The sequence below is a fragment of the Xenopus laevis genome, chromosome 7L (assembly GCF_017654675.1).
Source record: "Xenopus laevis strain J_2021 chromosome 7L, Xenopus_laevis_v10.1, whole genome shotgun sequence".
NCBI classification, from domain to species: Eukaryota; Metazoa; Chordata; class Amphibia; order Anura; family Pipidae; genus Xenopus; species Xenopus laevis.
The window spans coordinates 61,061,245-61,089,009 of record NC_054383.1 but is presented as its reverse complement, the minus strand read 5'-3'; the positions used below and the strand labels follow the sequence as shown (position 1 = coordinate 61,089,009).

The window sequence follows — 27,765 nt, the reverse complement described above, 5'->3', positions numbered from 1 at the left end:
CAAAATATACAGGAAGATCCTAATCCCCACCCGCCTCAAACTGAGGGAAAACTAACTGCAAAATAAAGCAGGTTGTGACAAATTTGCTGTAAGCACACCAAACTTTGCTATTTAGCAGCCAAGACAGAAAAAAAAACTATAAAAAATGAAACCACAGTATTTAAATATACAACCTTGCTCTAAAATAACAGTTATCAAAAACTGATCCTTTTCAGTTGATTTGTTTGCTTTTAGTTGCTTTTTCCAGTCAGCAGCCTATTAGTAAGCAGACTCACTGGAGTCCCAGGGGTTCTATTATACAGTCTGTTCAGGTGCACTGATCTATCCTTACCCACCTCAAACTAAAGGATAACTAACTGTAAAGTAAAGCAGATTGTGACAAACTTGCTGTAAGCACACCAAACGTTGCCATTTAGCACCCAAGTCAGAAAAAAACCTATAAAAATTAAATCACAGTATTTAAATATACAACCTTACTATAAAATAACAGTTACTAACAAATACTTATCCCTTTCAGTTGATTTGTTTGCTTTTAGTTGCTTTTTCCAGTCAGCAGCCTGTTAGTAAGTAGACTCACTTGAGTCCCAGGGGTTCTATTTATACAGTCTGTTCAGCTGCACTAATCAATTCCCACCCACCTCAAACTAAAGGAAAACTAACTGCAAAGTAAAGCAGGTTGTGACAAACTTGCTGTAAGCACACAAAACTTTGCTATCTAGCATCCAAGACAGAAAAAAGCATATACAAATTAAACCACAGTATTTAAATATAAATATATAATAACAGTTAATAATAAATAGTATTTAATAATAAATACTTATCCTTTCAGTTGATTTGCTTTTTAGTTGCTTTTTTCCAGTTAGCAGTCTGTTAGTAAGCAGTAAGTACAGCTTGACTGATTAATAATCAGAATGTGCAGACTGCACTGGGTCCTGTGTTATCATGAAATCTAATGTGGAAGTGGGGGGCTCCTCATGCTGTTTGAAAGTATGATCATTTCCCTGCAGAGCAGTTAGGGACCGTCTGAGGTTTCCTATCCACATCAGTCAGAGCAAGTAAAACAAAGGGGGAATTTCACTGCATACAGTCAGGTTTCTTATAAAAATAGTACACATTTTTAAATTAAAGTATAGTGAAGATAGGTTTCTTTTTCATTAAAGAAAGTAAAAACATCCTCTTTAAGAAGATGAGTCAATGCCAAATCTAGAGAAAGGGATTTATGTTAAGCTAAGGAACAGTATTAGGCCAAGAGTTCATGCTATATGGGATAGAAAAGACTGTTAGTAAACATGCTTATCTTGTGCTTCTTCGTTTATGATATTGACGGACCTGGAAGTATTTAACATGTAGGCAGCATTAAATAATTTTTGCAAAAAGAACTATATACATTGTGGTGTAGTCCACAGGGTCATATTTATTTTGCTTCCCTGCTTCAGTGGTGATGGTCCCAGTGGGGGTTTTGTGTCCCATCAAGAATGGGGTGTTTCCCTGCTGGACTCTAATTGCCACAGTAGAGAAACAATAAATGATCCTTGAAAACAGTACTACCATAGAAATTCAAGGATATCTTAATTGTTTCTTCACAGATGTAATTTATGTCATCAAATAGAAATATAGGAAATCAACACTAAAAAAAAAGCAGGGACTTGGTAGTCATTGTCTTTGCCAAGTGGTGGTTCAAACATGCAGCCCATAATGGAGTCTATGAGAGACGGCCTTCCTGTAATTTGGATCTTTCTGGATAACAGGTTTCCAGATAATGGATCACATACCTCTTCCACACCTTCCTTCTGCTAAAACTTTGGCTGAATTGTTTATTTCTAACATTGTCAAATTGCATGGTTTTCCAGTCAATATTGTGTCTGACAGGTGTAAGAAATTGCTGTCTTGATTTTGGTATTTAATAGGAAAGCAGTTTTTCAGGGAACTTACATGAAGCCCCGATTATCATAACAAAGGGTTTCCTGAGACTACTAAATCCTATGTCTGCTGTGGGGACCATAAATCAATTTACTGTATGCGAGAAAACTTGCTCAACAGGAAGTAGGCAAGTTGGGGGTTTATCACAGCATCTTGGAAGTTGGGAGGGTTTCTGTGGGGGCAGGTGAGAACCTAGAATAAAAGAACACTGGACAGAGGAAAAGGAGCTGGGCAGCTGGGAGGAAGAAGGAGGCAGCTGGGGAGCTGGAGAAGCCGGAAAAGCCTGGGACAAGACAACATGTGAGGAATGCAGACCAGAGGGGAAGGCAGAGATGAAGCTGAACTCTATTCCCCTGCCTTTTTAGTAACAATAATGTAGACTTGTGTAATGTGTAAATGTAAATATTGTTATTATTGTTTGGTCTAAGTGTAATCATTTATGTATAACAATCAATTGATTTATTTTACAATATATCACTTTAATATACACTTATTGGTGTGGATTCATTGTCTGCTAGCTCAAAAGAACCAGAACCCTGGTAAGAGGGTTGCGGTATAATATTATTAATATATATAATATACTATAGGGGAGTACAATTAGTTTCTAAGTTCTGGCGAGCCTTTTTCTCTATGGTTGGGATCCATTTTCCACTGCCTATCACCCTCAAACCAATGGTCAGACGGAAAGCGTTAACCAGTCCCTTAAAGGAGAAGGAAAGCTTTAAAATTAAAACCTCTGTGACATGTTTGTCCTAGCCCCCTCTCCTGAAACACTGCCTTATAAACTTTAAAGGGATCCTGTCATCGGAAAACATGTTTTTTTCAAAACGCATCAGTTAATAGTGCTACTCCAGCAGAATTCTGCACTGAAATTGTAATTAAAAAATATATCTGGAACGGTCCAATTCCTATGACGGACGAATGGCTAGTGTCAGAGGGTTGATATTTGTCACCCCCGCCCTCTATGACGCCATAACGCTATAGGGCCCAAGGCAGGATGGACTATAAGGGCTAATGGTCTACTGTGGACAATGGTCACTCATATAGCTTATACTAGGCCATACAAACAAAAGATCATCACTCTGTTACTTAAATTCCAGAGTGTCAGCATAACGCCAGCCTGTCTGGTGAGGCCCCTTTTTGCTGAAGTGCTGCTCAAATTACTGGAAATACCACAATGGCCTTGGTTAGCCAATAGCTGATTGCGAGGTTGTGGACCGTTGGAGCTAGGCACAGTATGTTACCACATTCCTTTGATAACATGTAAGACTAAGTAAATCATTTAGACATTAATTGTACAAGGAGGAATCAGACTATGTATGGTATTGGCATACTCCCATTTGTTATCACCCCCATCTATGACATCAAAATGGGTATATAAACTTATGTTATATGGGAGTATCCTTGGAAAGCATTCAGGTACCACCCAGGTGACACACGACTGCTTCCCCAGGCAAAACCTATTGTCTTGTATTTTGGACACAATAAACTACCTCATTGTATTTGAACTTGCACTATTTCGTGGTTTTGCTTTACGTACGAGGTCATAGAGGTACAAATATAACAACATTTGGTGACCCGCCGACGTGATATTCCTGGACGCTGGACGCCCAAGTTTTTCAGTCGGATCTTCAGGCAAGTTGAGAAGAGAGCTCCTGCTTCTACAGGTGACAGGAGACTACCCGTGAAGCTTTACTCATGGATGAATGATACCCGCGCGGAAGGCTCTGATATAAGGTGAGCATCAATGTAATTTTCTAGTCTATTTTTACTGTTTATTATTGTGTTAAGTGTTGTACTAACCAGTTCTGATATTCTGCCGTTCATGATAGGAATACGCTTTTTTCCTTACTGTTTTTGTAATTTGTACGTACCTAGTTCCTTATCATGAGCAGTTAGAAAAAAAATTCTGTCATAGCAATTACACATGCATGTTGATGTATGAATGACAAAGGATCCCTGACTGTTGTGATTGAATGATTGTGGTTGAAACTGGAACCCACAACCTCCGGAATCAACCGAGTGCGTGAATAACTTTAGCTTAACTGTAAATTGTGTGATAGTGTCCATAAGGGAATCCGTGACTCTATCTCAGAGTCTGCTTGCTGTTTAGGAGTTTTTCTGCAGTTCCTGTTTATAGGGCGACCTAACAGGCCAGAAAACGGAAAACTAGGTTTTCTGAAGGAAATTCTTTAGTGTTTGGTGTGTGAATCACTTTCCTGTCTGTTTGAATCTGCATATGTCAAAAGAGAGCCCTAGAAGCATCTAGGTGTCAAACATCTGCAGCTTCAAATCTATTTTCTCCCCTTACACTCAGTTTGTAAGTCCCACACTGTAAAAACACTACAGACACTCTCCCACTTTCTTTGTTAGGGAGATTTCTTATACCTTCAACAGAAGAAGATAGTAATTCTTCCAAATACAACCTAGCGTTTGAAGCAATCTTATTTTCTTCGCCTTGTTAAATTTGGTTCTTCTTATTTACTATTGGAGGCGATATGTTTAATATGCTTAAACCTAAACCTCCCCCAGAACTTCTGGCTAAGGTGTGTGCCCAAAACCCCTTATGTCGTAAGGCTCTTGTAACATGTCACAAAGCATGGGTTAAGTGGGGTACAAGTAAGGATGCCATGTTTTCCTGGCCAGAAAACTGCAGCATTCTCCCTACAGATCTAGCTAGCCTGTTAAAACAGATCAATGTTAAATGTAAGGGCAAAGAATTAATAGCACATACCGCATGCCATGATGTCTGGCAAGCATATGCTCAGCAATACCCAGAAAAACCACCTGCATATGCCCCAGCTGAACAAGCCAACATAGACACTGCTCCGAGTTCAGCCAAATTATATCCCGTCCTTAACATGGACGCACAGGAGCAATTACAGACTGCCCTAAACACGCCTATTGGCAATCCTAGGGTAGCACAGGGCTATACTGCCCCGGCACTTCCCCCACCAACAAACTTGCAGACAGTGCCACATGCCAGTAATGAGGACTCATACTGGGCAGACGTCTCAGGGCATCTTAAGCTTAGCAAAACCAACCCCTTTCGTCCTATTGAGGATGCTGCACACCTAACCCCCGTTAACACAGCACCTCCTCGTCAGGGTTTTCAGACTCCTACGGGAAATCGCCCTGAAGTCAGGGCACCTACACCTCTCGCTAGCATGTCTTTTGAAGAGGAAGAGGTTGAAATGCCCATATTAGAAGATGCGGAAGCCCCGACAACTAGAGTCTTGGCAACTATTGTTACAAGACCAAAAAACACCACTCCAAAACAAAATTCATTCTCCCCAAAGGATGTAGTAATCCGAGGAGAAGGGGGGGATAGCACTTTTGTAGATCCATGGGTTGACAATCTGGCCGGCTGGTCAGAATCTTTAAAACCTAACGTTACCCCATTTCCTAGAGAGGGAGCTCTGGACACCCGTAACTTGAATACAGCACGCCTCTGTATCTGAGGAGGCATGGGAGATCCAAATTGGGATAGACAATACATGATTAATGGTCTTAGCATTTGGGAGAAATATGAAAATCTGAGCGCACTTGCTAACATTGTCTCACCCTCACCCAAACAGATGTATCCTCTTATGCATACTACCAAAGGACTTAAATATGTCCCTTGGAACTTTGCCGATGTGGAAGGGATAATCAGGGCTCTGCCGCCTCTGTTAAGGGGGGCAGACCCCTGGATATCTAAATTTGAAAGACTAACTGCCGGCATGTCTCTATGCTTAGGCGATCTAAAAGCATTACTAGCTCAAATTCTTGGACGCTCAGCGCAGTCCATATGGAACGAGGCAGGACTGCCTCATATTGTTCTGTCCTCAGATTCTCATGACGAGCTGAATTTAACCCTTACAGACCTAGAATTTTTGCAGCTCTCAGAGTTTGTTATCCCACTCACAAGGATTTCGGGAAACTAATGAATACTTCTCTCCCTGAAAGTGCAGACATAACTAAACACATTTCAGAATTCTTAGATCAATGGGCACAAGAAACAGGAATGGATCCTTACGAACCAAATGTAGTGCCACTTGTTTATCAGGCCCTCCGTAAAGGTTTCCCAGCCGCCTTACGAAAAAATTAGATGCTATAGTCGGCTTAGATGCCAAATCATGGAAGGAGATTTATACTCATATCCTTCACTACCATAAAATCTATGAGGAAGACAGTAAAAAAGCAGAGAAGGATTTCAAAAACACCCAGCATAAACTCATGTCCTTGCAAATTAAGGAACTCCAAGAAGGAGAAATCAAGCCCGAAAGCAAGCCCGCAGAACAAACACCAGAACCAACACCCACCACTGAGTCAGGGAATTTTTAAAAGATTTCCCTACCTTTTTTGCAAATGTTCAGTCCGGTGGTCAATTTAACAACCCTAATAGAGGGAAATCTGGAGATTTCAATGCTAATAACACACCCAAGGGTGTCTGTTTCAACTGTCACAAGCCAGGACATTATGCCCGTGTATGCCGTAGTCCAAAACGATTTGGCAATCAGTATAACTCTCCTAACTTTCAATCTCGCAACAATTCCAATGTTCAATCTTTTCCTAATTGGTCTCCACCCAGGAACCAATCTCAATGACTGTCTATGCTTTTACGGGTTCCCATGTCCACTGAAGAACCTTTTCTCACTGTTTCTATAGCAGAAATGCCTACATGTTTTTTGCTTGACTCAGGCGCTACAGTATCTGTTCTCTCTGTACTTCCTGCTGGTTTAACCCTTTCTTCCCAAACAGTCTCCACTACAGGATTTGATGGTAAGCCTCAGCTAAACCAATTCACCTCTGAAGTTCCAGTGACAATTGGGAATATCACCTGTTTACATGCTTTTGTCTATGCACCTGCATGTCCTGTCAATTTGCTAGGCAGAGACCTGTTAACCAAAGCTAACATCATTCTTGATTTTGCTGTCTCACGTCCAACTGTATTGTTTGCAACTACTGTCCCTTCTCCTGCAGATTCAGTTGATCCATTTGAAGATATACCTAAAGCAGTCTGGGCCACACCCGAGTCACCTTTTGGTAAGGCCGTTTCAGTTGAAGAGGTGCAAATCAATTTACGTCCAGGATGTGATGGCCCCAAGGTACCACAGTACCCACTTAAAGCCCAGTCCATTCAGGGTGTGGCAGATGAAATTAACCTACTTTTGCAACACGGCATAATTGAACCAAGCGACTCTCCTTATAACACTCCTTTGTACCCAGTACAGAAGCCAAATGGCTCCTACCGTATAGTCCATGACTTACGGAAGTTAAATGAAGTAGTCGCAGCAGAGTTCCCCGTTGTTGCCAACCCTGCCACCCTCTTACAAGACAACCCCTTAAAGGAATATAATTCAGTTTTGGATTTATCCCAAGCATTTTATTGCATTCCTTTATCTCAACAATCCAGACCACTTTTTGCATTCACCTACAACAATAACCGTTACCAGTGGACCCGCCTCGTAATGGGCGGAGCCGACAGTCCCTCGATCTTCAGCCGTGTACTCGCGACTGATCTGCAAACTTTCACTGACCTTTTACCTACTTCTGTTTTTCTAATACAGTATGTTGACGACCTTCTGCTTTCTGCAGACACTGCTGAACTGTGCCAACACTACACTCGTGCCTTACTTTTGCATTTGCATACATGTGGTTATAAGGTCAATCGTTCAAAGCTGCAATTTTGTCAAACCTCAGTTACTTTTCTAGGCATGACACTCAGCAAGGGAGCCAAACTCATGGGTCCCCAGGTGCTCACTGATGTCCAACGTATGCATTTACCTACCTCAGTCAAAGAATTACGCAGTGTTTTGGGTCTGTTTAACTTCTGTCGCTTATGGATTCCTGCTTATAGTTCTCGCATACTTCCTTTCAGAAAATACCTCAAAGGCAATCCTCCTGGCTATGCTTCTGTCTCTCTGTCTCAATCTGACTCTACAGCTCTTGAATGTCTAATGTCTGATATTTTGCAGGCCCCACAACTCCATTTGCCGAACAGCTGTGAGCCTATCTACATGTACGTTTTTGCAAACGCAATCTGTTGGGCGGCAGTAGCCACCCAACAAGAGGGATGTATTATAGGACACTTTTCAGGAATTTTTACACCCATAGAACAAGCTTTCACTTCCTGTGAACGTAACATATGCGCTTGTGCAGCATCTGTAGAAAAACTCTATACACATGTGATTGTTCCCAGTGTTACCATATACACCTCACATGATGTGCCAGCACTACTCAAAAGTAATACATTACACTTTGTGCCTGCACGCGTAGGACAATGCACGGCTGTGCTCCTACGAAGTCACATTTCTTTCAAAGGAATGCCTCCAACTAATCCTTTCAATAATCTTAAAGATTTATTGTTGTTCTCAGCTGAGAACCATGATTGTACCTCTGAGGAAATTCCAGAGGAACGTCCCTTTATGGGTATTGTCCCAGTAACAGATTTACCACCGTCACATGTTGTAATTTTCTCTGACGGTTCACAGACAGAAACACATACGGGCTTTGCCGTGTGTCAGATAGATCCTGACACCAAAGAAATTATACAGAAAAGACAATATGCATTACCACCAGATACATCAGCCCAATTAGCAGAGATAGCCGCCGCCTTAGAAGGTTTCCGGCTCATGAATGACAAAAACGGAGTTCTGTATACAGACTCAGCTTACGTCACTACCACCATACATACAAACGCATCTAAATGGCGCAAGAGAGGTTTTGTTACAGGAAAAGGAACTCCACTACAACATCATGACATGATTCTTGCTATAATGGAAGTACTACAGGAAAGACACAACAAAGGTTTAAAAACATCCTGTGAATGGGTAAAAGCACACCAACATAATGTCACAGATATTGTCGCATACGGCAATCAGATAGTTGACGAACTAGCAAAACAAACCACAAACCCACTAACCATTTTTGTACAAACACGAGCTAAGAAATATCTTTCCACTTCTAACCCTTTTGCACCCATCAGAGTAATGCAAGAAAGCTCCACTAGTGCAGAAACAGACAAATGGGTGGCTAATGAATGCTCTCATTACTATCACAATAACGAGCCTCCATATATTTGGATGCACCCTTCAGGTGTACCAGCATTACCCATAGGTGAGTGCCACCTATTGGCCCACCAGTTACACTACGGGTCACATATGCCAACAAATGACTTGATCAATACTATAAGGGAAATGTACTGGTGCCCAGATTTAAAAGATATTTGTAAAGCTGTGGTCAATACTTGTAATGTTTGTTTTACCAACACCAGTCATCAAACTCCAAGGATTCCTCCTGGAGCGATTCCAAGGCCTGCTGGCCCCTTCAGAGAATGGCATATCGATTTCACGGACATGGTAACTCCTTGCAAAGGATACAGGTATCTTTTGGTCATGATTGACCCGTACTCTCAATGGTTAGAAGCTTTTCCATGTAGGAAGGAAACAGCTCTGGTTGTATTTGATAATCTATACAATGAAATCTTTCCCAGACATGGGATTCCTAAATCTATTGTTTCGGATAATGGAAGCCATTTCAAAAATCAACTCTGTGAGACATTTGCAAATTGTACTGATATCAAGTGGAGGTACGTGCCTGTGTACAAACCAACCTCCAATGGCATTGTGGAAAGAGCTAATGGTCTCTTAAAGACACAACTCAGAAAATTGACAGCTGCCACAAATGGCTCGTGGCTGGAATGTCTCCCAGCTGCATTGTTCATACTCCGCAACCATCCTATTAGGCGTTGTGGACTTACCCCATTCGAAATCACTACCGGTAGACGTATGTCTCTTATCCACACCATCAGTACACGTCCACTTCCCAATGCTGACAGCCCATACAATCTCATACGGTGCCTCCAGTTAGCACAACAAATGTCTGAAGTGAATATTTCCAAGGCACCTGTTGTTGTCACTCCTTCTTTTCTTTTTCAGGTCGGAGATCTAGTCTACAAGAGAAATTTTACTCGTAGCCGTTGGGACCAACCTATATATTCCGGTCCTTTTAAAATACAACAGCTCTCCCCCACTGCCGTATTACTTGAAAACCACGGGACATGGATTCATCTTCGAGACTGCTTGCCTTGTCCTTCTGTGTTTCCTACTTCCTCTCCACCCCCATAACAGCATTATGGGCTGACAATGAACTTTTAAAACTGCACAGTACTGCTGCCATGATTGAAAATAAGACTAACTGTTGGGTTTGCTCACATATTCCTACTCACAGCCTCGGTACCCCTATCCTTGGGGTCCCCTTTACATGGACTGATTTTGAAGACAGATATGTGATGGACTTTTCAACTCTTGATCCAGAATTGTCTAAATATAGGGAAATTTCTGGTAAAGGTGATGAAATAATGAAAGCACCCCCAGCTCTTATTTTGGCAGGAATAGTACGTCATCCTTCAGTATGTTTCACTGTTTTTAGTAGGAAAACACGGGTGACCATTAATGGTAAACAAATAAGGATTCCTAAAATCCTTATAGGAGAAACTACATGTAACTCAACCGATTTAAATATTACTCAGGTCCCCACACATTATGAAGCAGCCACCACATATGCACATTGTGTTGATGAAACAAAAGTATCTTCTACTATTGAGCCCTGCCTTTCTTGGGCCAATAAGAGTTTAGAATGGGATTTAGATTATATAGATGGTCCTGCTCACTATAACATAAAATTTTTAACGCTTCAGATAAGAAATCAGGGTTTTCACCGCCCCATGGTGCTTCCTTCAGGGACTTATTACATCTGTGGTAAGAAAGCCTATGCATGGTTGCCCATGGGAGCCAAAGGTAGATGTACTATAGGAAATGTAGTCCCAGCTGTTAGAACTAGAACAGAATTATCTGCTACCTCACTTATTGACACACACTCATCCGCAGTTTTAAACCTTAAGATACAGAAAAGGGAACTCTTTAATGTTAAAGATAAGGCTTGGGCTTTCTTCCCTGCCTGGACAGGTTGGGAATAGAAATGATGGTTCGCCTTAATGAATATGCTTCCCTTCTTGACCGCATGATTAACAACACTGTAATATCGGTCCTTGCAATTAATATAGAACTAGCTCAGATTCGTAAAGTAGCCCTTCAGAATAGAATGGCCCTAGATTATTTGTTAGCAGAACAAGGTGGAGTCTGTGTTTTAGTAGGAGAAGAATGTTGTACCTACATTAATGACTCTGAATCGCTGGTTGAATCTCATATGGCCAAGGTTTTCGAATTGCAAAAACAAGCCAGGGATATTTCTAAAAATGGTTTTAATCCCTTTACATGGTTAGGTAATATTGGTGGATGGTTAAATGATTTCCTTGGAAGTTTCTTTAAACCCATCCTAGTTATTTTAGCTTTGGCCCTTGGCCTGTATCTTGTTGTTAAAGTAATGATATGTGCCATAAGCCGCTGTACCTCCTCCCCAGCTTCTGCTCTACTTTGATTTACATTTATAAGATATAACTTTTCTCAGCCTTATAGGGGAGGTTTGACCAAAAATAAAAAATAAAAAAGTGGGATCTTAGCATTTTTAGCTTTATTTTAGTATTTTTCATTTATTTTCATTTTTAAATTTTTTAAATTTTTAACTTTTATCTTACATTTTTAAATTTAAATTTTTGATTTTTATTTCCATTTTTATCTTAATTTCATGGTATTTTTGAATCTAACTTGAATTTTTACCTTAATGTAATCAGTATTATTTTACAATATCAGTATTATCTTACTCAGGATGATTATTACTATGTCTCATTATCTCTATGCAATGATTTCCTTTTATTATCTCTCTGTAATGCTTTATTTTGCTTTATTTTGAAACCTAAGTTCACTATAATCATATATTTGCTTAAATCTTAGGCTACATGTTATATTCACACAGCTCTTGCTTCATTGTGCGGTTCCAGCGGTTCCTAGCCAAGTTAGTTCCTCAAAAACAGGAAATACCTCTAGCCTCTAGCTTCCTGTTTTCTTTGTTTTCATTCATTTCAGCTTTTCAGCTGCACTTCTGTATTGGTGCTGCCACAACAGTTGAACTGTAACTCACAACAGCATACACCACTGTCCCATTTATAATAGACCTCCCTTGTTCCTGGGGGTCCTCTCAGCACTCTCCCTGTGCCTGTAATTACTAATATGAAACGTCTTTCAACGTTTCAAGAGAGGTAATGTAATTAAAAAATATATCTGGAACGGTCCAATTCCTATGACGGACGAATGGCTAGTGTCAGAGGGTTGATATTTGTCACCCCCGCCCTCTATGACGCCATAACGCTATAGGGCCCAAGGCAGGATGGACTATAAGGGCTAATGGTCTACTGTGGACAATGGTCACTCATATAGCTTATACTAGGCCATACAAACAAAAGATCATCACTCTGTTACTTAAATTCCAGAGTGTCAGCATAACGCCAGCCTGTCTGGTGAGGCCCCTTTTTGCTGAAGTGCTGCTCAAATTACTGGAAATACCACAATGGCCTTGGTTAGCCAATAGCTGATTGCGAGGTTGTGGACCGTTGGAGCTAGGCACAGTATGTTACCACATTCCTTTGATAACATGTAAGACTAAGTAAATCATTTAGACATTAATTGTACAAGGAGGAATCAGACTATGTATGGTATTGGCATACTCCTATTTGTTATCACCCCCATCTATGACATCAAAATGGGTATATAAACTTATGTTATATGGGAGTATCCTTGGAAAGCATTCAGGTACCACCCAGGTGACACACGACTGCTTCCCCAGGCAAAACCTATTGTCTTGTATTTTGGACACAATAAACTACCTCATTGTATTTGAACTTGCACTATTTCGTGGTTTTGCTTTACGTACGAGGTCATAGAGGTACAAATATAACAACAAAATCCATTTCTCAAAAGAGCAAACAGATTTTTTTATATTTAATTTTGAAATCTGACATGGGGCTAGACATATTGTCAATTTCCCAGCTGCCCTTGGTCATGTGACTTCAATATATCAATTTGTATATAACACCGGTTAATCTGATGACTCCTGGAGGGTGAGCGTGGATTCTGATCCTGAGGTCAGTGGAGGGTTTGGATATATTGATCTGTTTCTTGTACAATGGTGTTATTGGATAATAATTCTGTGTAATACCACGTTGTGTGTCTGAAAGCATATATAGTAAGGTGTCTGGTGTTTGTAGGGAGTGAGGATATATAACTCATCCAGGTTAAGAAAAAAATTTCTGTGTATTGTTCTTTATTTGTCTTGGACTCCAGCCAGTCCATGTGAAAAATATATTTAAGCTGTAGTTCTGCCCGTGGTGCATCTGGGCCACAATGCATGTATAAGGTTATTTTTGTATGTCTGGGAAAGGTATTAAAAAACTTTTGTAGCATAGTGAATTATTTGGATAGATAGCATATGATCCACGGATAGACATGGGAATTTCTGTACCAGATTTTCCTTAGTTAATATAGTAGATTTGTCACTGATATCTTTCAATAGTCTCAGATTTTGTTTTTGCCAGTCTAATAATGTTTTGTTGTTTTTCCCTATTGGGGATACAGAAATACTGAGCCATGTAAGGTAGATGGAGTAACCAGGTGTCAGTTTAAATCTGCATGTTACTAAATTCCAAGTTTTATAAGTATCTATAAATAGGGGATGTTCATGCATATCTTGGGGAATATCCTTTAGTGAGGAATGGAGAAGGAAATTAAGGGAGAGACCTCCTGTCAATCATAGGTCAAGTTCTGTTGAAGTATATATGTTTCTGTTATGTATCCAGTCCTGCAAAACGTGATAATGATGCTTCCTTATATTTCTTTGGAAAATTGACCCGCCCAGATCCCTAGTTTGTTGTAACTTAAACAAGCTTATCCTTGGTCATTTTTGTTTCCAGATGAAATTACAGAGCATTCTAGGGAGACCTAGAATTAATTGCATGCTCTAGAAATTATGATATAATTGGTATCACTGAGACCTGGTGGGATGAAACATGTGACTGGATTGTGAATTTAAATGGTTACACCCTTTTTAGGAGGGACAGAGGGATTAAAAAGGGTGGAGGAGTGTGTTTGTATGTAAAGCCTGAATTAAAGCCATGCGCTAAAGAAATAAAAATAGCTGGCACTGGTGAGGGTGTAAAATCACTCTGGGTAGAGATTTCGACTGGGCAAAAGGTATCAAAAAGAATTATCATTGGTGTATGCTATAAACCACCTCGTATAAGTGTCGAGTATGAAGCCCAGCTACTCTTGCAGATACAAGCGGCTTCACAGCTGGGTCAAGTTGTTGCTATGGGTGACTTCAATTATCCAGACATTGACTGGGGTAATGGGGTTGCTAAGACAAAAAAAGCTAGTAGGTTTGTAAATATGCTGAATAACAACTTTTTATTCCAGCTCGTTCAAGAACCTACTAGGAATAACTCTCTTTTGGACCTTGTAATAACTAACAATACTGAACTCATCTCTAACATTTGTGTGGGTGAGCATTTAGGGAATAGTGATCATAACATGGTCTCCTTTGAGATTCTGTTGCAGAAGCAATTCTATAAGGGAGTAACTAAAACACTAAATTTCAGACGTGCAAACTTTGACAGTATAAGGGCATCTCTGCAACATATTAAGTGGGAAATGCTTTTCACAGGGTTAAACACAGAACAAAAATGGGAAGTCTTTAAAAGGCTGCTTAATAAATATACTTGTCAGTATATTCCACTTGTAAGCAAGGAACGTCGTTGCAAAGCAAAACCTTTTTGGTTCAATAGAAGCGTTGGTGTTGAGGTGGGTAAGAAAAGACGTGCTTTTAAGGCTTTCAAGTTAGCTGGTACAGCCGAAACATTTATAAGGTACAAGGAGGCCAATAAATCATGCAAAGAAGCTATAAGGCAAGCTAAAATTGCTATAGAAAAGGATATTGCAGCAAGCAGTAAAAAAAATCCAAAATTATTTTTTAAATATGTCAATAGTAAAAAAATGAAGCAGGAAGGGGTGGGACCCTTACTATCAGAGGGGGGTCAGCTGGTTGATGAAAACAAAATAAAAGCGCAGATTCTGAACTCGTATTTTTCATCTGTCTACACAAATGAAGAACCAGTAAGTGAAGGTTTCCTTCTTAACACTCCCAATTTTAGTAATACAACTAATGATGCATGGTTCACACATGAAGAAATTCAAGAGACTTGAACATGTTAAGATTAACAAAGGTCCAGGGCCAGATGGTATTCATCCCAGGGTAATTAGCGAGCTTAGCTCTGTGATTGCCAAACCTCTTTACTTAATTTTTCAGGATTCATTGAGATCTGGCATAGTGCCGAGAGACTGGCGAATTGCTAATGTGGTGCCTCTATTCAAAAAAGGATCCCGTTCTCAGCCTCAAAACTATAGGCCAGTTAGTCTGACGTCAGTATTAGGAAAGCTTTTCGAAGGGTTAATAAAGGATAAGATACTGGACTTCATAGCAAATCATAATACTATGAGTTTGTGCCAGCATGGTTTTACGCGTAATAGATCTTGCCAGACTAACTTAATTTCTTTTTACGAGAATGTAAGTAGAGACCTTGATTCTGGGATGGCAGTGGATGTGATTTACTTAGACTTTGCTAAAGCATTTGATACAGTGCCACACAAAAGGTTACTGGTTAAATTAAGGAATGTTGGCCTGGAACATAGTATTTGTACCTGGATAAAGAACTGGCTAAAAGATAGACTACAAAGAGTGGTGGTAAATGGAACATTTTCTAATTGGACCAGTGTTGTTAGTGGAGTACCGCAGGGCTCTGTACTAGGTCCCTTGCTTTTCAACTTGTTTATTAATGACCTGGAGGTGGGCATTGAAAGTACGGTTTCTATTTTTGCAGATGATACTAAATTGTGCAGAACTATAGGTTCCATGCAGGATGCTGCCACTTTGCAAAGTGATCTGTCTAAACTGGAAAACTGGGCAGCAAACTGGAAAATGAGGTTCAACGTTGATAAATGCAAGGTTATGCACTTTGGCAAAAATAATATAAATGCAAGTTATACACTAAATGGCAATGTGTTGGGAGTTTCCGTAAATGAAAAGGATCTAGGGGTCTTTGTAGATAACACGTTGTCTAATTCTGGGCAGTGTCATTCTGTGACTACTAAAGCAAATAAAGTTCTGTCCTGCATAAAAAAGGGCATTAACTCAAGGGATGAAAACATAATTATGCCTCTTTATAGGTCCCTGGTGAGGCCTCATCTGGAGTATGCAGTTCAGTTTTGGACTCCAGTCCTTAAGAGGGATATAAATGAGCTGGAGAGAGTGCAGAGACGTGCAACTAAATTGGTTAGAGGGACGGAAGACTTAAATTATGAGGGTAGACTGTCAAGGTTGGGGTTGTTTTCTCTGGAAAAAAGGCGCTTGCGAGGGGACATGATTACACTTTACAAGTACATTAGAGGACATTATAGACAAATGGCAGGGGACCTTTTTACCCATAAAGTGGATCACCGTACCAGAGGCCACCCCTTTAGACTAGAAGAAAAGAACTTTCATTTGAAGCAATGTAGAGGGTTCTTCACAGTCAGGACAGTGAGGTTGTGGAATGCACTGCCGGGTGATGTTGTGATGGCTGATTCAGTTAATGCCTTTAAGAATGGCTTGGATGATTTTTTGGACAGACATAATATCAAAGGCTATTGTGATACTAAACTCTATAGTTAGTATAGGTATGGGTATATAGAATTTTAATTAAAAGTAGGGAGGGGTGTGTGTATGGATGCTGGGTTTTCATTTGGAGGGGTTGAACTTGATGGACTTTGTCTTTTTTCAACCCAATTTAACTATGTAACTATGTAACTATGTAACTATGTAAGTAGTCTTTTATTGTCTGCAGGTTTTATACTATAAGGCAGCATCTGCAATTGATAGAGTAATTTGGGGAATAAAATAATTTTTATTATATGAATTCTGCCCAGAAAAGTTAAATTTAGTGTTTCCCATTTTTTGAGTTCTTGCTGTATGTTATCTATTGTATGGTGAATATTATATATTATATATTTCCGTATGTTTTTTTGGCAATTTAATTCCCAGATATGTTATATAAGATTGAGCTATCCTAAAAGGAGAATTGGTGTTTCTATTTGTTTTCCCCCGGTCTCCAAGTTCCAATGCTTCTGATTTATTCAGATTTATTCGAAAACCTGCAAATGTGCTGAATAGCTGGATAGTTTCTAATATTGTTGGCATTTCTGTTTGGGGGTGATTGATGAATAGTAAAATATCATCAGCAAAAGCTGTGATATTGTGTCTTGTATGTCCGAGGGGGATGCCTGCAAAGGTCTTATTTAGGAGGAGATGTTTTATTAGGGAGTCTAACACAATGTTAAATAATAAGGGGGATAGGGGCAGCCCTGTCTAGTCCCTTGTTGGATTTCAAAGGTCTCTGAATTGTAACCATTAACTGTAAGGAAAGTTGGAGGTGAATCGTATAGAGCTTTGAAGAGGTTAAGCATGTGTATTCCAAAATGTTAGAATTTTAAAAGTCGTTGTATATGTATATGTGAGATTCTATCAAAGGCTTTATCTGCACCTAAGTTTATTAATAGTCTTGTCTTCTTTTTTCTAGATTATAGTGGTAGATTGCTGCTATGGCTTTCCTAATCGCTTGAACTGGATGTCTATTCTGGAGGAACCCCATCTGATTAGTGGTAGTATGGAAGGGAGAATTCTTAGTAACCTGTTTGCCATTATTTTTGTCATAAGTTTTAAGTCCTGATTTAGTAGGGATATTGGTCTGTATGAAGATGGTTCTGTAGGGTCTCTACCTTCTTTATTCAGTAAAATAATTCTGGCATTGGCCGCCTTATCCCATAATGAGTTGCCTTGTAGAACATCATTATATAGGGATGTTAACAATGGGGTCGTTTCTGTAAGTAGTAGTTTATAAAAATCCCCCCCCCCAATCATCTGGATTTGCCATTTTTTTACATTTAGTAATGGTCATTGAGACTTCTATTTCTGTTATAGGTGCATTGAGGATTTCCCTATCCTGGACTGACAGTGATCTTATTCAAGTGGGCTTCTTGTAAAAATTTGAGACCATTCTCTGGGGAATCAGGAGCTTGTTGGTAAAGTGCCTTGAAATAAGCTGTCATCATTGTAGCAATATCTGATGTGTCATGCGCCCAACCTGCAAGTGTTTTAAGTTTCTGAATAAAAGTGTTTGATTGCTGTCTTTTGACTATGTTTGCTAATAATTTCCCTGATTTGTTCCCCCAGCGATAGTATCTGTTTGTGACTCAATTTATTTTGCATTTGCTCCGTCAATAAGAGCCTTCGTTTCTGTGTATTTTTTTTTCGCTGTCAAGGAATTGGTAATTTTAAATAATTTAAATGAGTAAGTTCTTTTTGCAGTAACCGATACCTTTCATCAAATGACCTCTTCCGCTTAATCAGGTATGATATTATGTGACCTCATAGTAATGGTTTGGTAGCAGCCCATAGTAAAAATTATTCCTCCCAATGTGCTTGATTATCATCAATATAGTTAGCCCAATTTTATTTAAAATATATTCTGAAGTCTTCATTATGGTATAGGTATGTTGGAAAGCTCCAATTATGAGAGTAGGGTTGTGGATTGGACAATCTTAGCACCAATCTCATGGGGGCATGATCTGAGATGTCTATGTTACCTATACTGGTGTCTTTTATTGAAGCTAAGTGGTTAGTAGAAATCTATTCTAGAATGAGAGTTGTGAACTACAGAATAGAAGGTATAATCTCTAGTGTCCGGATATAGGTATCTGTAAACATCTTGTAGTTGGAGGTGGTTGCAGAGGGAATGCAGTAGTGTAATCCTTCTCAGTGTGTGTGTGGATGATGTACCTGATTTATCCATTTATATATCACTCACCATGTTCATGTCACCACCCAGGATCAGTTTCGATGCCCCCTAAGAGTCCAGCCGCTGAAGTAAGTCTCCTGCAAAAAGGCTATGTGTACGTTTTCTCGTTTAAATTGGTCTAATACTTTACGACTCTTAATGGGATTATTTAAGGCTCCAATATTCCATGTGAAGATTTTAATATTGTTGAGGGATTTATCAGGTGTAGAATCTATACTATCATATATGGAAGACATGCTGATTAACCTATACCCTTTTTAAGGGAAGCATATGTCTCGATTCTGATAGCGTGTCCAGTCTGGCTGTCCCAGCGAGCAGGCCAGGTTCCGGGATGGCTTAAAGTTGTGGGGAAATATAATTTGTCTAGGAAGAATGTAACCTCCAAATACCACAATACAACATGATAAACTGAACAATTTACGTACCGTAACTCAAAATTTTGTGGCAGCATTCTCAGCTGTCACTGTTATACCACAACCGTGGTCTCGCTATGTGTTAGACAGTGAATAAAAGTACTGTATATCAATTAAACCAAGTAAGATATAATTATTTCAACTGTGCCTTTAGAATAGTTAGCAATTCAAGAAAAAAAAATGTTTTCCTTTTTTCCTCACTCTCTCCCTATTTTTTCCCTTTTTTTCCTTCTCTGTGCTTAAAATTGGTATAGTATATTAAGCCATTCATCTACTTTATCCAGTCCAGGACCAATGAACCATTATATGTTTGCCCATTTGAAAAACCATCTGTCTGTTATGGATCAAACCTCTGCAACTGTAGGCAACGTATCTAGTTGATTTTATTGCTCTGGCTTTAGTGGTTTGACTCTTGGTGAGCAAATTTGTATCACTAAGATAAAGCTCAGCCAAAGCTAGTCATTTGGTTTGAAATGTTAATAAGGCAAGGGTGTCCATAGTTAGGTGATGCAGTAGGTAACCATCAATCAGATTTTATGTGTGGGTTGATCTCTTTTCTAGATATGAAAATCAGCCCTCCTGGGTATCCTGATGGATTTTAACATATTCCAACGCTTTATTCAGATCCTCAAAAAATTGTGGTTTGCCATCTATTTTATTGAGGATCTTTAGTTTTGCCAGGTAAAGTAACCTCCAATTCTTTTATAGAGGCTAATTTTTGGTCTACCAAGGGCCCGAGGACATGGGCCAAATCCTCTGCAGTGGATGATTGGCTACTATCCTGGGAGTGTTGTGGTTCTGCTGATTTTTTTATATTTTTTAGTTTGGATCTAATTTGTTCTTTGTGGCATGTTTGTAGTGTGGCCCAGATATTTTTCCATGACCAAAGGTAGAGTGGAGGATAGGGTAGGCTATATATGACAAATTCAGAACTTTTACTCTATGTTTAAGTCACAAGTTTAGCTTTGCAGCAGTGGTGAGCCGTTAAGTGGACCCAGATTGTTTGTAAGGCGAGTCCACAGGTGTGTGGTGTGAAAGCTTTACATATTCTCTGCTGTACATGAAAGAGTTAACAGTCTTTTACTCATCAGAGTACTCTTTCCCACCAATAGGTTGCTTCCCAACCATTAGGTATAATTTACAGGTTGCAATAATGGCCTTTCTATCAAACAGCGTGCAGGTATTGCGCAAATTGGCCTGTCACTCATGTATGCTGTTTGGGTTATAACCGTTCTCATACACTTCACCTCCCCTGGGAATTGGGTCACTTTAGATGTAACCGCTTTGTATTCTTCCATTGATCATGAAAAAGGGATTTTGGCCATTTCTTTTTGGCTTAAACAATCCAATCTTTATGGTGACTTGCAGAACGAATTTTTGACACAAGCATTGGAATATTTGCTTAACTCCAATTATTTCATGTTCAATTCCATCTTTTACTTACAGAAGCGGGGGGCGGCTATGGGGGCGCGGTTCGCACCTTCTTACGCCAATCTCTTTATGGGCCTATGGGAACGTATGCATATCTATGATTTTAAAAACCCCTTTCGTATGCATATCGTCAAATATTTCAGGTATATTGACGATCTTATCCTGATATGGGATGGAGCCCCCAGTACTGTGAAGGATTTTGTTACTTATTGTAATGATACAGGTTGGGGCATCAAGTTTACTATGGAGATGGATACGGTGTCAATCCCCTTTTTGGATATCACTTTTACGGTTAGAGAAAATAATGTCTACACTGAGTTATACCGTAAACCCATCACTAGGAATACCCTTCTTCATGCAAAGAGTAGTCATCCAAAACATGTGATCAGAGGAATACCCACTGGACAGTTTTTGCGCCTGCGACGTATTTGCACAACATGGGACTCCTTTAATAAGGAGGCCATGTCCCTTTGGGATCGTTTCCTGGAAAGGGGTTATGCTGAAGCGAACATCAAAAAAGCGTATGATATAGCGGTTGGTGCTAATCGTGCCGATTTATTGAGTAATACAAATAAATATAAGGATAAAAGTATAAATAATAAAAACAATAACAACAAAAATGTTAACTCACATTATAAAAAAGGACAGAATATTGCCTTCCCTGATGGATTCGGATGCCCTCGTGTGATTACAACTTTCACATCCGACACCCCGCGTCTCCAAAAAATCATACGTAAGTATTGGCATGTCTTGAAACAAGATCCAGTATTGAAAAAATCTTTATCTGCTCAACCAGGCTTTATTTTCAGGAAAGGTAAAAGCCTAGGTTCACAACTATCACCTAGTCTATTCACAGAGACCAAGAATGTCCCCAATTCCAATTGGTTAAGTGTTAAAGGATGCTATAGGTGTGGGAGACCGAGATGCAACTCATGTAGCATTATGAAACCCTCCAAGGAATTTATTTCCAGGACAGGTACCCGGCCTTATAAAATCAATTTTTTCGCGAATTGTGGCACCAAGTATGTGATTTACTTGATCACTTGCAGATGCGGTGCACAATACGTTGGTAAAACTATTAGACCGGTTAGAAAGCGAATTTCTGAGCATGTACGATGCGTTTCCAAATGTGATAGAAACTCAGCAGTGGCGAAACATATATTGGAAAAACATGACGGGAATATATGTATCTCATTTCAAATCATCGATTTAATAAACCCGGGTGTCAGAAAGGGAGATATGGAAAAATTACTTCTTAAGAGAGAGGCTTTTTGGATCCACACTCTCGATACGATCATGCCCAATGGCCTGAATAGGGAGTGGGAGGTGAGCCTGTTTGTAGACTGATTTGATCTTTCAGCTATCCAATACACATTTGCCCTCTCTCTCATGGTCGAGATTGTATTTAGAACAGGTGTTGAGGTACGATGCTCTAATTATTTTATTATTTTCTAAATTATAGATTTACATTATTATCTAATTATTCTATTGAATTTATTATTCTTTAGACATCATACCTCCACGCCTTTACTATCTCTCTCAATACTGCGTCATGCCAAGTTTATAATAACAGTATACTAAATATTATTGTACATCTAGGGCCTTACATATAAGTAGGTATATATATTTATATTTATATTTAATGTTTATTCCTTAAATGTCCACACTTTTTGGAGCACAAGCGTGTTTCCAATTTGAAAGGCCCATATATCTGATATTTATAATTCTTCTTTGCTATGAGCGAGTAGTGACTGTGATTTTAAGTGTTTATATGTAGCCTTTAATTATAAGATTGTTCTATATTAATATAAATACAATATATTTGTTACACATTAACAATTCCCTAACCTAACAGTAGGGGGGAAGCTGCATATATATTGGCTTTGGCAGAAGGCGCATTGGCTTCTTGAGGAAGTGACCAGTTTTGCGTCACGAAACGCGTCAAGCCATGCTCTCACCCTGCCTGTAACTCATGTCTGTGTGCTTACATGTTTTTATGCCACATTTTGAATAAATTTTGACTTTTTATCTTCCGTACATATGGATTCCCTGTTTACGGCAGTCAATGTGCCTGTTTGCTTTGTTCCTTGAAGTACCACGTGACTGGAGTGGAACGGCTGCCTAGCGGATGCTACAGGGTCACCACCCCGAATTTTCCCTAAGACCTCTCCTCTCGGTGTATTCTACCTGGGAATTGGGCCCAACCTTGATATTCTTTGTAGTCAAAGTATTAACAGCGTGTGCTATGGCCGTTCCCTTTTCAAGTGTTTTGTACTGAACGGTCTCAGGTATGCTGTGAGCATTTAGTTTTGTAACCGCTCAGTCCCAGGAGAAAGCCAGAGTAATGGCGTCTCTAGTGGGTGGACCTTCATGGTTGCACAGTTTAGCCCGCCGTGTACAGTATACCCCATTGGGGAGCCAGAGCCTACCTGGAATGGTTGCTCTCCCGTGACCAGACTTACAGTTGTGAAGACGGATCGTCTTATAGCTTCTAGCATGGTAAGCTGTCTTTCCATCTGTGTTGCGCACTTAAGTTACTGGTCCGGGTCCGCGAGGTGGATGTGTCAGCAGGGACTTCCAGGGTTGCAAAGCTGAGGGGGAGCTGATTTGTGATTTTTTATCTTCTCACCTCAGTTTATCCTCAGTTTCTGTATGTTTTAGCCGCGATCAGCCGAGGTTATCAGTATGTTTGGGGCATAATCGCCGAGGAGCTGTTACTAAAAAGTGGCCATCTCTTGGGCTCGCCCACCGGAAGTCCCTATTTATATTTTTTAGTTGTAATATTGGTGTATATGCAGCCATTTCAGGTCTTTGTGCATAGCCATGTGCTTTCAGAAGGAGCCAGCACTTCACAATGAAAATGCTATTGTTTCTCCTACGCAATGTAACTGAAGGAGTCGCAAATTGGGTTAAGCTGGCCACAGACGCAAAGATCCGATCGTACGAATCAACGTACAATCGGACTTCCCCATCTCCCGACCTGCCACTAACCATTCCGATCATATAAATTACAAAAGAACAGAGCTGCCCCTGACAGCAATTGTACGAAAGTTATGTCGGACCAAAGCTAATGTCCCTCTGAAAATGGTACGATCGGCAATACATGCAGAGATATTACCCGCAGCCGACAGAAATCTTTTAACCAAACAACCGATCTCTGCTGGACGAAAAATGTCAGTACTCTCTACACACGGTCCAAAAAACGTACGAATCCTCGAATTCATATTATCAGATCTTTGCGTCTATGGCCAGCGTTAGCCAGACATGGATTTTTATTATTGAGGTGTATTCTCATATCTACCATTCTCATATCTAACATTAAGCACGGGAACATTTTTGGCAGTGAAGATATCCGAGAATTATTATCTATAGATATATTGGATCTAACTGCCAATGACTCCTAACTGCATGAAGAGAGAATGAAGAGAAACAGATGCTGAGGTTGGGATAGAGAACATAAACTTGATTATTTCAGAAATGGTACAGAATTTTCATTTGATTGTATTTACAACGTTTCTTATTTCTGTATGAGGAATCTTATATTAGATTTCCATTTCTGCAATAGTTCCCCTTTAAACTTTTGGAAAAATGGTTGGAAACAAAAAATTGAACATAGAAAGCAATTGAAAACAGTCTTTACCTGTATATCTTGTGAACAATCTGATTACAACTGAAAAAAGTGTTTGGAAGGTGAACAACCCCTTTAATAGTATTGATAACTTCTTCAGCTGTTTATTAAGGTCCTCAAATTGTTTTATTGGAATTTTGGGACTCGTAGAGGCAGATTTATTAGGTAAAAAATCTATTTTTCATGTTAAAAAAACTAAAATATTTAGAGTTTTTAAAAAACACAATTTTTCAAGATTTATCATACCCCGACCCTGGAAATAGCGTGAACCCTAAAATACACCATGTAAAATCTGTCCAAGTCATATAGGAGTCAATGAGGTCCCTTGAACCATTTGAAGGATGTTAATAGCCTTCTAGTGATTCCAGTTTATTTCCACCAAAAACTCAATTAATTCGAGTTTTGGGGTTGTTAACCCTGAACTTGCTGAATTTAGTTTTTTCCATGAGTTTTTTCTTAAATTAGAAACCATTCGAGTTGTGAGTTCATTCGAGTTATAAAAAACGCTAGAATTCAACTTTGATAATTAGCCCCCTTATTGTTCAGCTTGCTAGATTGAGCGTTCATATAAGAAGCAAATAAGTTGTCCTCTTTTAAATTAACTTTTAGTATGATATAGACATTGATATTCTGAGATAATTTGCAACTTGTTTTCATTTTCTTTAATATAGAACTCTGAATTATGTACCTGGATTTAATGATTTTCTGCATTTTACATGTTTGTTTGTGGTCCTGCCAGTCTCAATGCATTCCCATGGGTGCTATTCCCGGAATTTATATTTTGTTTTCCTGGCTTTTACAACACTATAATAGACTTGTCTTGTCAACCACTGTATTTTTACAAAATAAGCCTTTTACTTATGTGGAAATGTGGAAACAGTTGGAAGTGGTAGTGGTTAAACCAGGGGAGTAACTACAGAGGAAGCAGACCCTGCGGCTGCAGGGGGCCCAGGAGGTACAGGGGGCCCCATGAGGCTCTTATTGATGAGCAATTTCAACATATATTGGTAAAACAGGACAGACACTGGATATGTTGGGGGCCCTAAAATTAATTTGCTGTAGGGCCCAGCAACATCTAGTTACACCACTGGGTTAAAATGTACTGGAGAAGGAGGCCATCAGGGCAGGAGACCTTACAGTCAGAAGTGGGGAGCTTTGCTTGGGAAGGAGAAAGTTTATCAGAGCACAATCACATGAACTGAGCAGGGTCGGACTGGAAGTTGTGGGGCCCACCGGGGCTAATGCCCCAGGGCCCCCCTTCGGCCGCCGCTGCCGCTCCAGAGTGCTTCAGGGGACTAGTGCACATGCGCGCGGTGCCGCGTTTGTGCGCACGCGCGCAGCGCTACCTTTTTGCGCATGTGCAGATATTTTACTCTACCACGACCCCGAACAAAGTGGGGTCGCGCTGCCCCACTAAGTAGCGGATCTGGGCCGGCGGGGCCCACAAGAGCCCGGGGCCCACCGGGGTTTTTCCCGGTGTCCCGCCGGCCCAGTCCGACACTGGAACTGAGGGTTCCTGGGAAACTGACATGTCTAGCCCTATGCCACAGTTCAAAATGAAATATGAAAAAATCTGTTTGCTCTTTTAAAAAACTTATTTCAGTGCAGAAATCTGCTGGAGCAGCACTATTAACGGGTATGTTTAAAAAAAAACAAAAAAAAAAACAAGACACTTTGTAGTACCCTGCTTACAAAATGTCACTGTTAACGATGCCAAGAAAAATTAAGCAAATCACAAGCAAAAACAAAACTGCTTAACCATATGCTAAGCTAACTGATCAGACTATGTCCCATTTGTACAAAATGTGCTTATTACCCGTCCACCTTCCTTATCTGCCATAGGCATTGTGGAAAGGGCAAAGCTGTGGAGCTTTCTCAAAGACCTTTGAGAAAGCACCACAGTATGAGGAGCAAAGCATGTTTCAGGCTTGTCCTGTAGTTTTTAACAATATGCAGGTTCATGGATACAAAACTCTCTGGGGGTCATTTGTAAAGTTTGCACAGCACATATTTATTTGCAAATGGCTGTACTGAATGTGTTTTTTCCAGAACGCTGAAATAATGCACTGCTGTGCCCCGTTTTTTGTGAATTTGCATTGCGCAAAAATATTCGCAAATGGTTTGCAAATCTGAGACTGCGTGAGGTTGTTGTGTGTGAAAATAGCACTGATAGTAATTTAAGTTTGCAAACTGAAAAAACAGTTTTGCAAATATTTTCTCCACCACCTGACATAATTCAAACACAGAGTGTATTCATAAATATTTGCAATTTGCAATTATACTATATTTAAAAAGCACTTATGGACATTAACAGTGTGAATAAAAAGTAAAATTGTATTTTAAGGCAGCATCTTTTGGAAAGCATTTAAGGTGTAGATACAGCTTTCTTTGCCATTTACTTAGACCATGGAAATTTACATTTATCTTATAATCACAATGGTTTTTAAAGAAGACCCTTATGACTGGCTTCCAAGCTTCCCATAACTCAATGATTTTCATGGTGATCTTTATTTTCATTCAATATTAAATATCACCTATCCTGTAACATTAACAAATTCAGGGTTATTATAAGCATACTAGGGAAGGACCTAGTAATATATTTTTTGGGGGCTGCTGAGCTAGTAATCTATATGGAAGCTGGAGCATGATCTGAAAGATCAATATTCCCAATGTCAGTTTTTATTATTTAATATCTTATTTTTCAAAGTCAATATATATAGTCAGTTCTAGTTGCGATATTGTGAAGAGAAAAGAAAAATGTAAAATCTTTCTCAGCTGGATGAAAAATTATTCAAGTGTCATTAAGACTAGACAACTTAATAAAATAATGTAATAGTTTAGATTTTTTGAGATTGTCATTACATTTCCAGTCAGTTCTGTTTAGATACCAGATATGTCATTCATTTGGGTATTCTACATTTGTATAGGGAAGTGAGGACATTTTTTGTTCAAGTCAGGTAAAAGTCATATTTTTCAAATACAAAAAACTATAAATCTGTCCTGCTCATCTTTGACTGACTTTAAAATCAATGTTTACAATTTGCGATGGAACAAAATAGCTAGACTACATATTTATGTGTATGTATATATTTTATTTTTAGCTTTAAGGTATGTCTCCTGTAAAAAAAAGCTGTCACTTTAAGTCTTTGAAAAAACGCTCTCTCTTTATATGACCATTATTATTATTTAGACCGTTTATATACCATGGAACTGGCAGGTGATATTTTATGTTGGAATTATAGCAGAAAAGATGAGGGCAGACTGGAGTTCAATTAACTACATCTACTAGGCAAAAATGTATAATCGTGAACTATATCATTCAAGTAATAAACATTCTGCAACTTAGTCTGCTTATAGTACAATTAGATTGCAGAAGACTACAATTTTTCCTTGAGAATAAACGGCTTTAAACTCTCAATGAGAAGCACCAATTTCAGGGTAGTGAAAGGATAATATAAGATCAATTATATATCGTAAATCATCTTCACTAGACTGTGACAGATTTGTCTTTCTTAGAGGCTGTTGAGATCTATACCTAGACTCTAGATTAT

General features: G+C 39.4%; 2 protein-coding genes across 4 annotated transcripts in view; one reads left to right on the top strand and one right to left on the bottom strand.

Moving 5' to 3' along the window:
* slc43a1.L (solute carrier family 43 member 1 L homeolog) overlaps positions 1-27,765 on the bottom strand; it is a gene marked incomplete at its 5' end in the record, with an annotated part of 502,690 nt that overhangs the window by 8,691 nt on the left and 466,234 nt on the right.
* On the top strand, positions 3,406-11,399 carry LOC121395452. 3 transcript variants are annotated; one of them, XM_041569008.1, is made up of 2 exons: positions 3,406-3,657; positions 9,843-11,399. In XM_041569008.1, the coding sequence occupies exon 2, from the start codon at positions 9,965-9,967 to the stop codon at positions 10,880-10,882; it is 918 nt and encodes a 305-aa protein (XP_041424942.1). In that variant the 5' UTR covers positions 3,406-3,657; positions 9,843-9,964; the 3' UTR covers positions 10,883-11,399. The 3 variants fall into 3 exon arrangements, with proteins under 3 accessions (XP_041424942.1, XP_041424941.1, XP_041424940.1); XM_041569007.1 differs by lacking the exon at positions 3,406-3,657 and adding an exon at positions 3,670-9,286; XM_041569006.1 differs by lacking the exon at positions 3,406-3,657 and adding an exon at positions 3,672-9,286.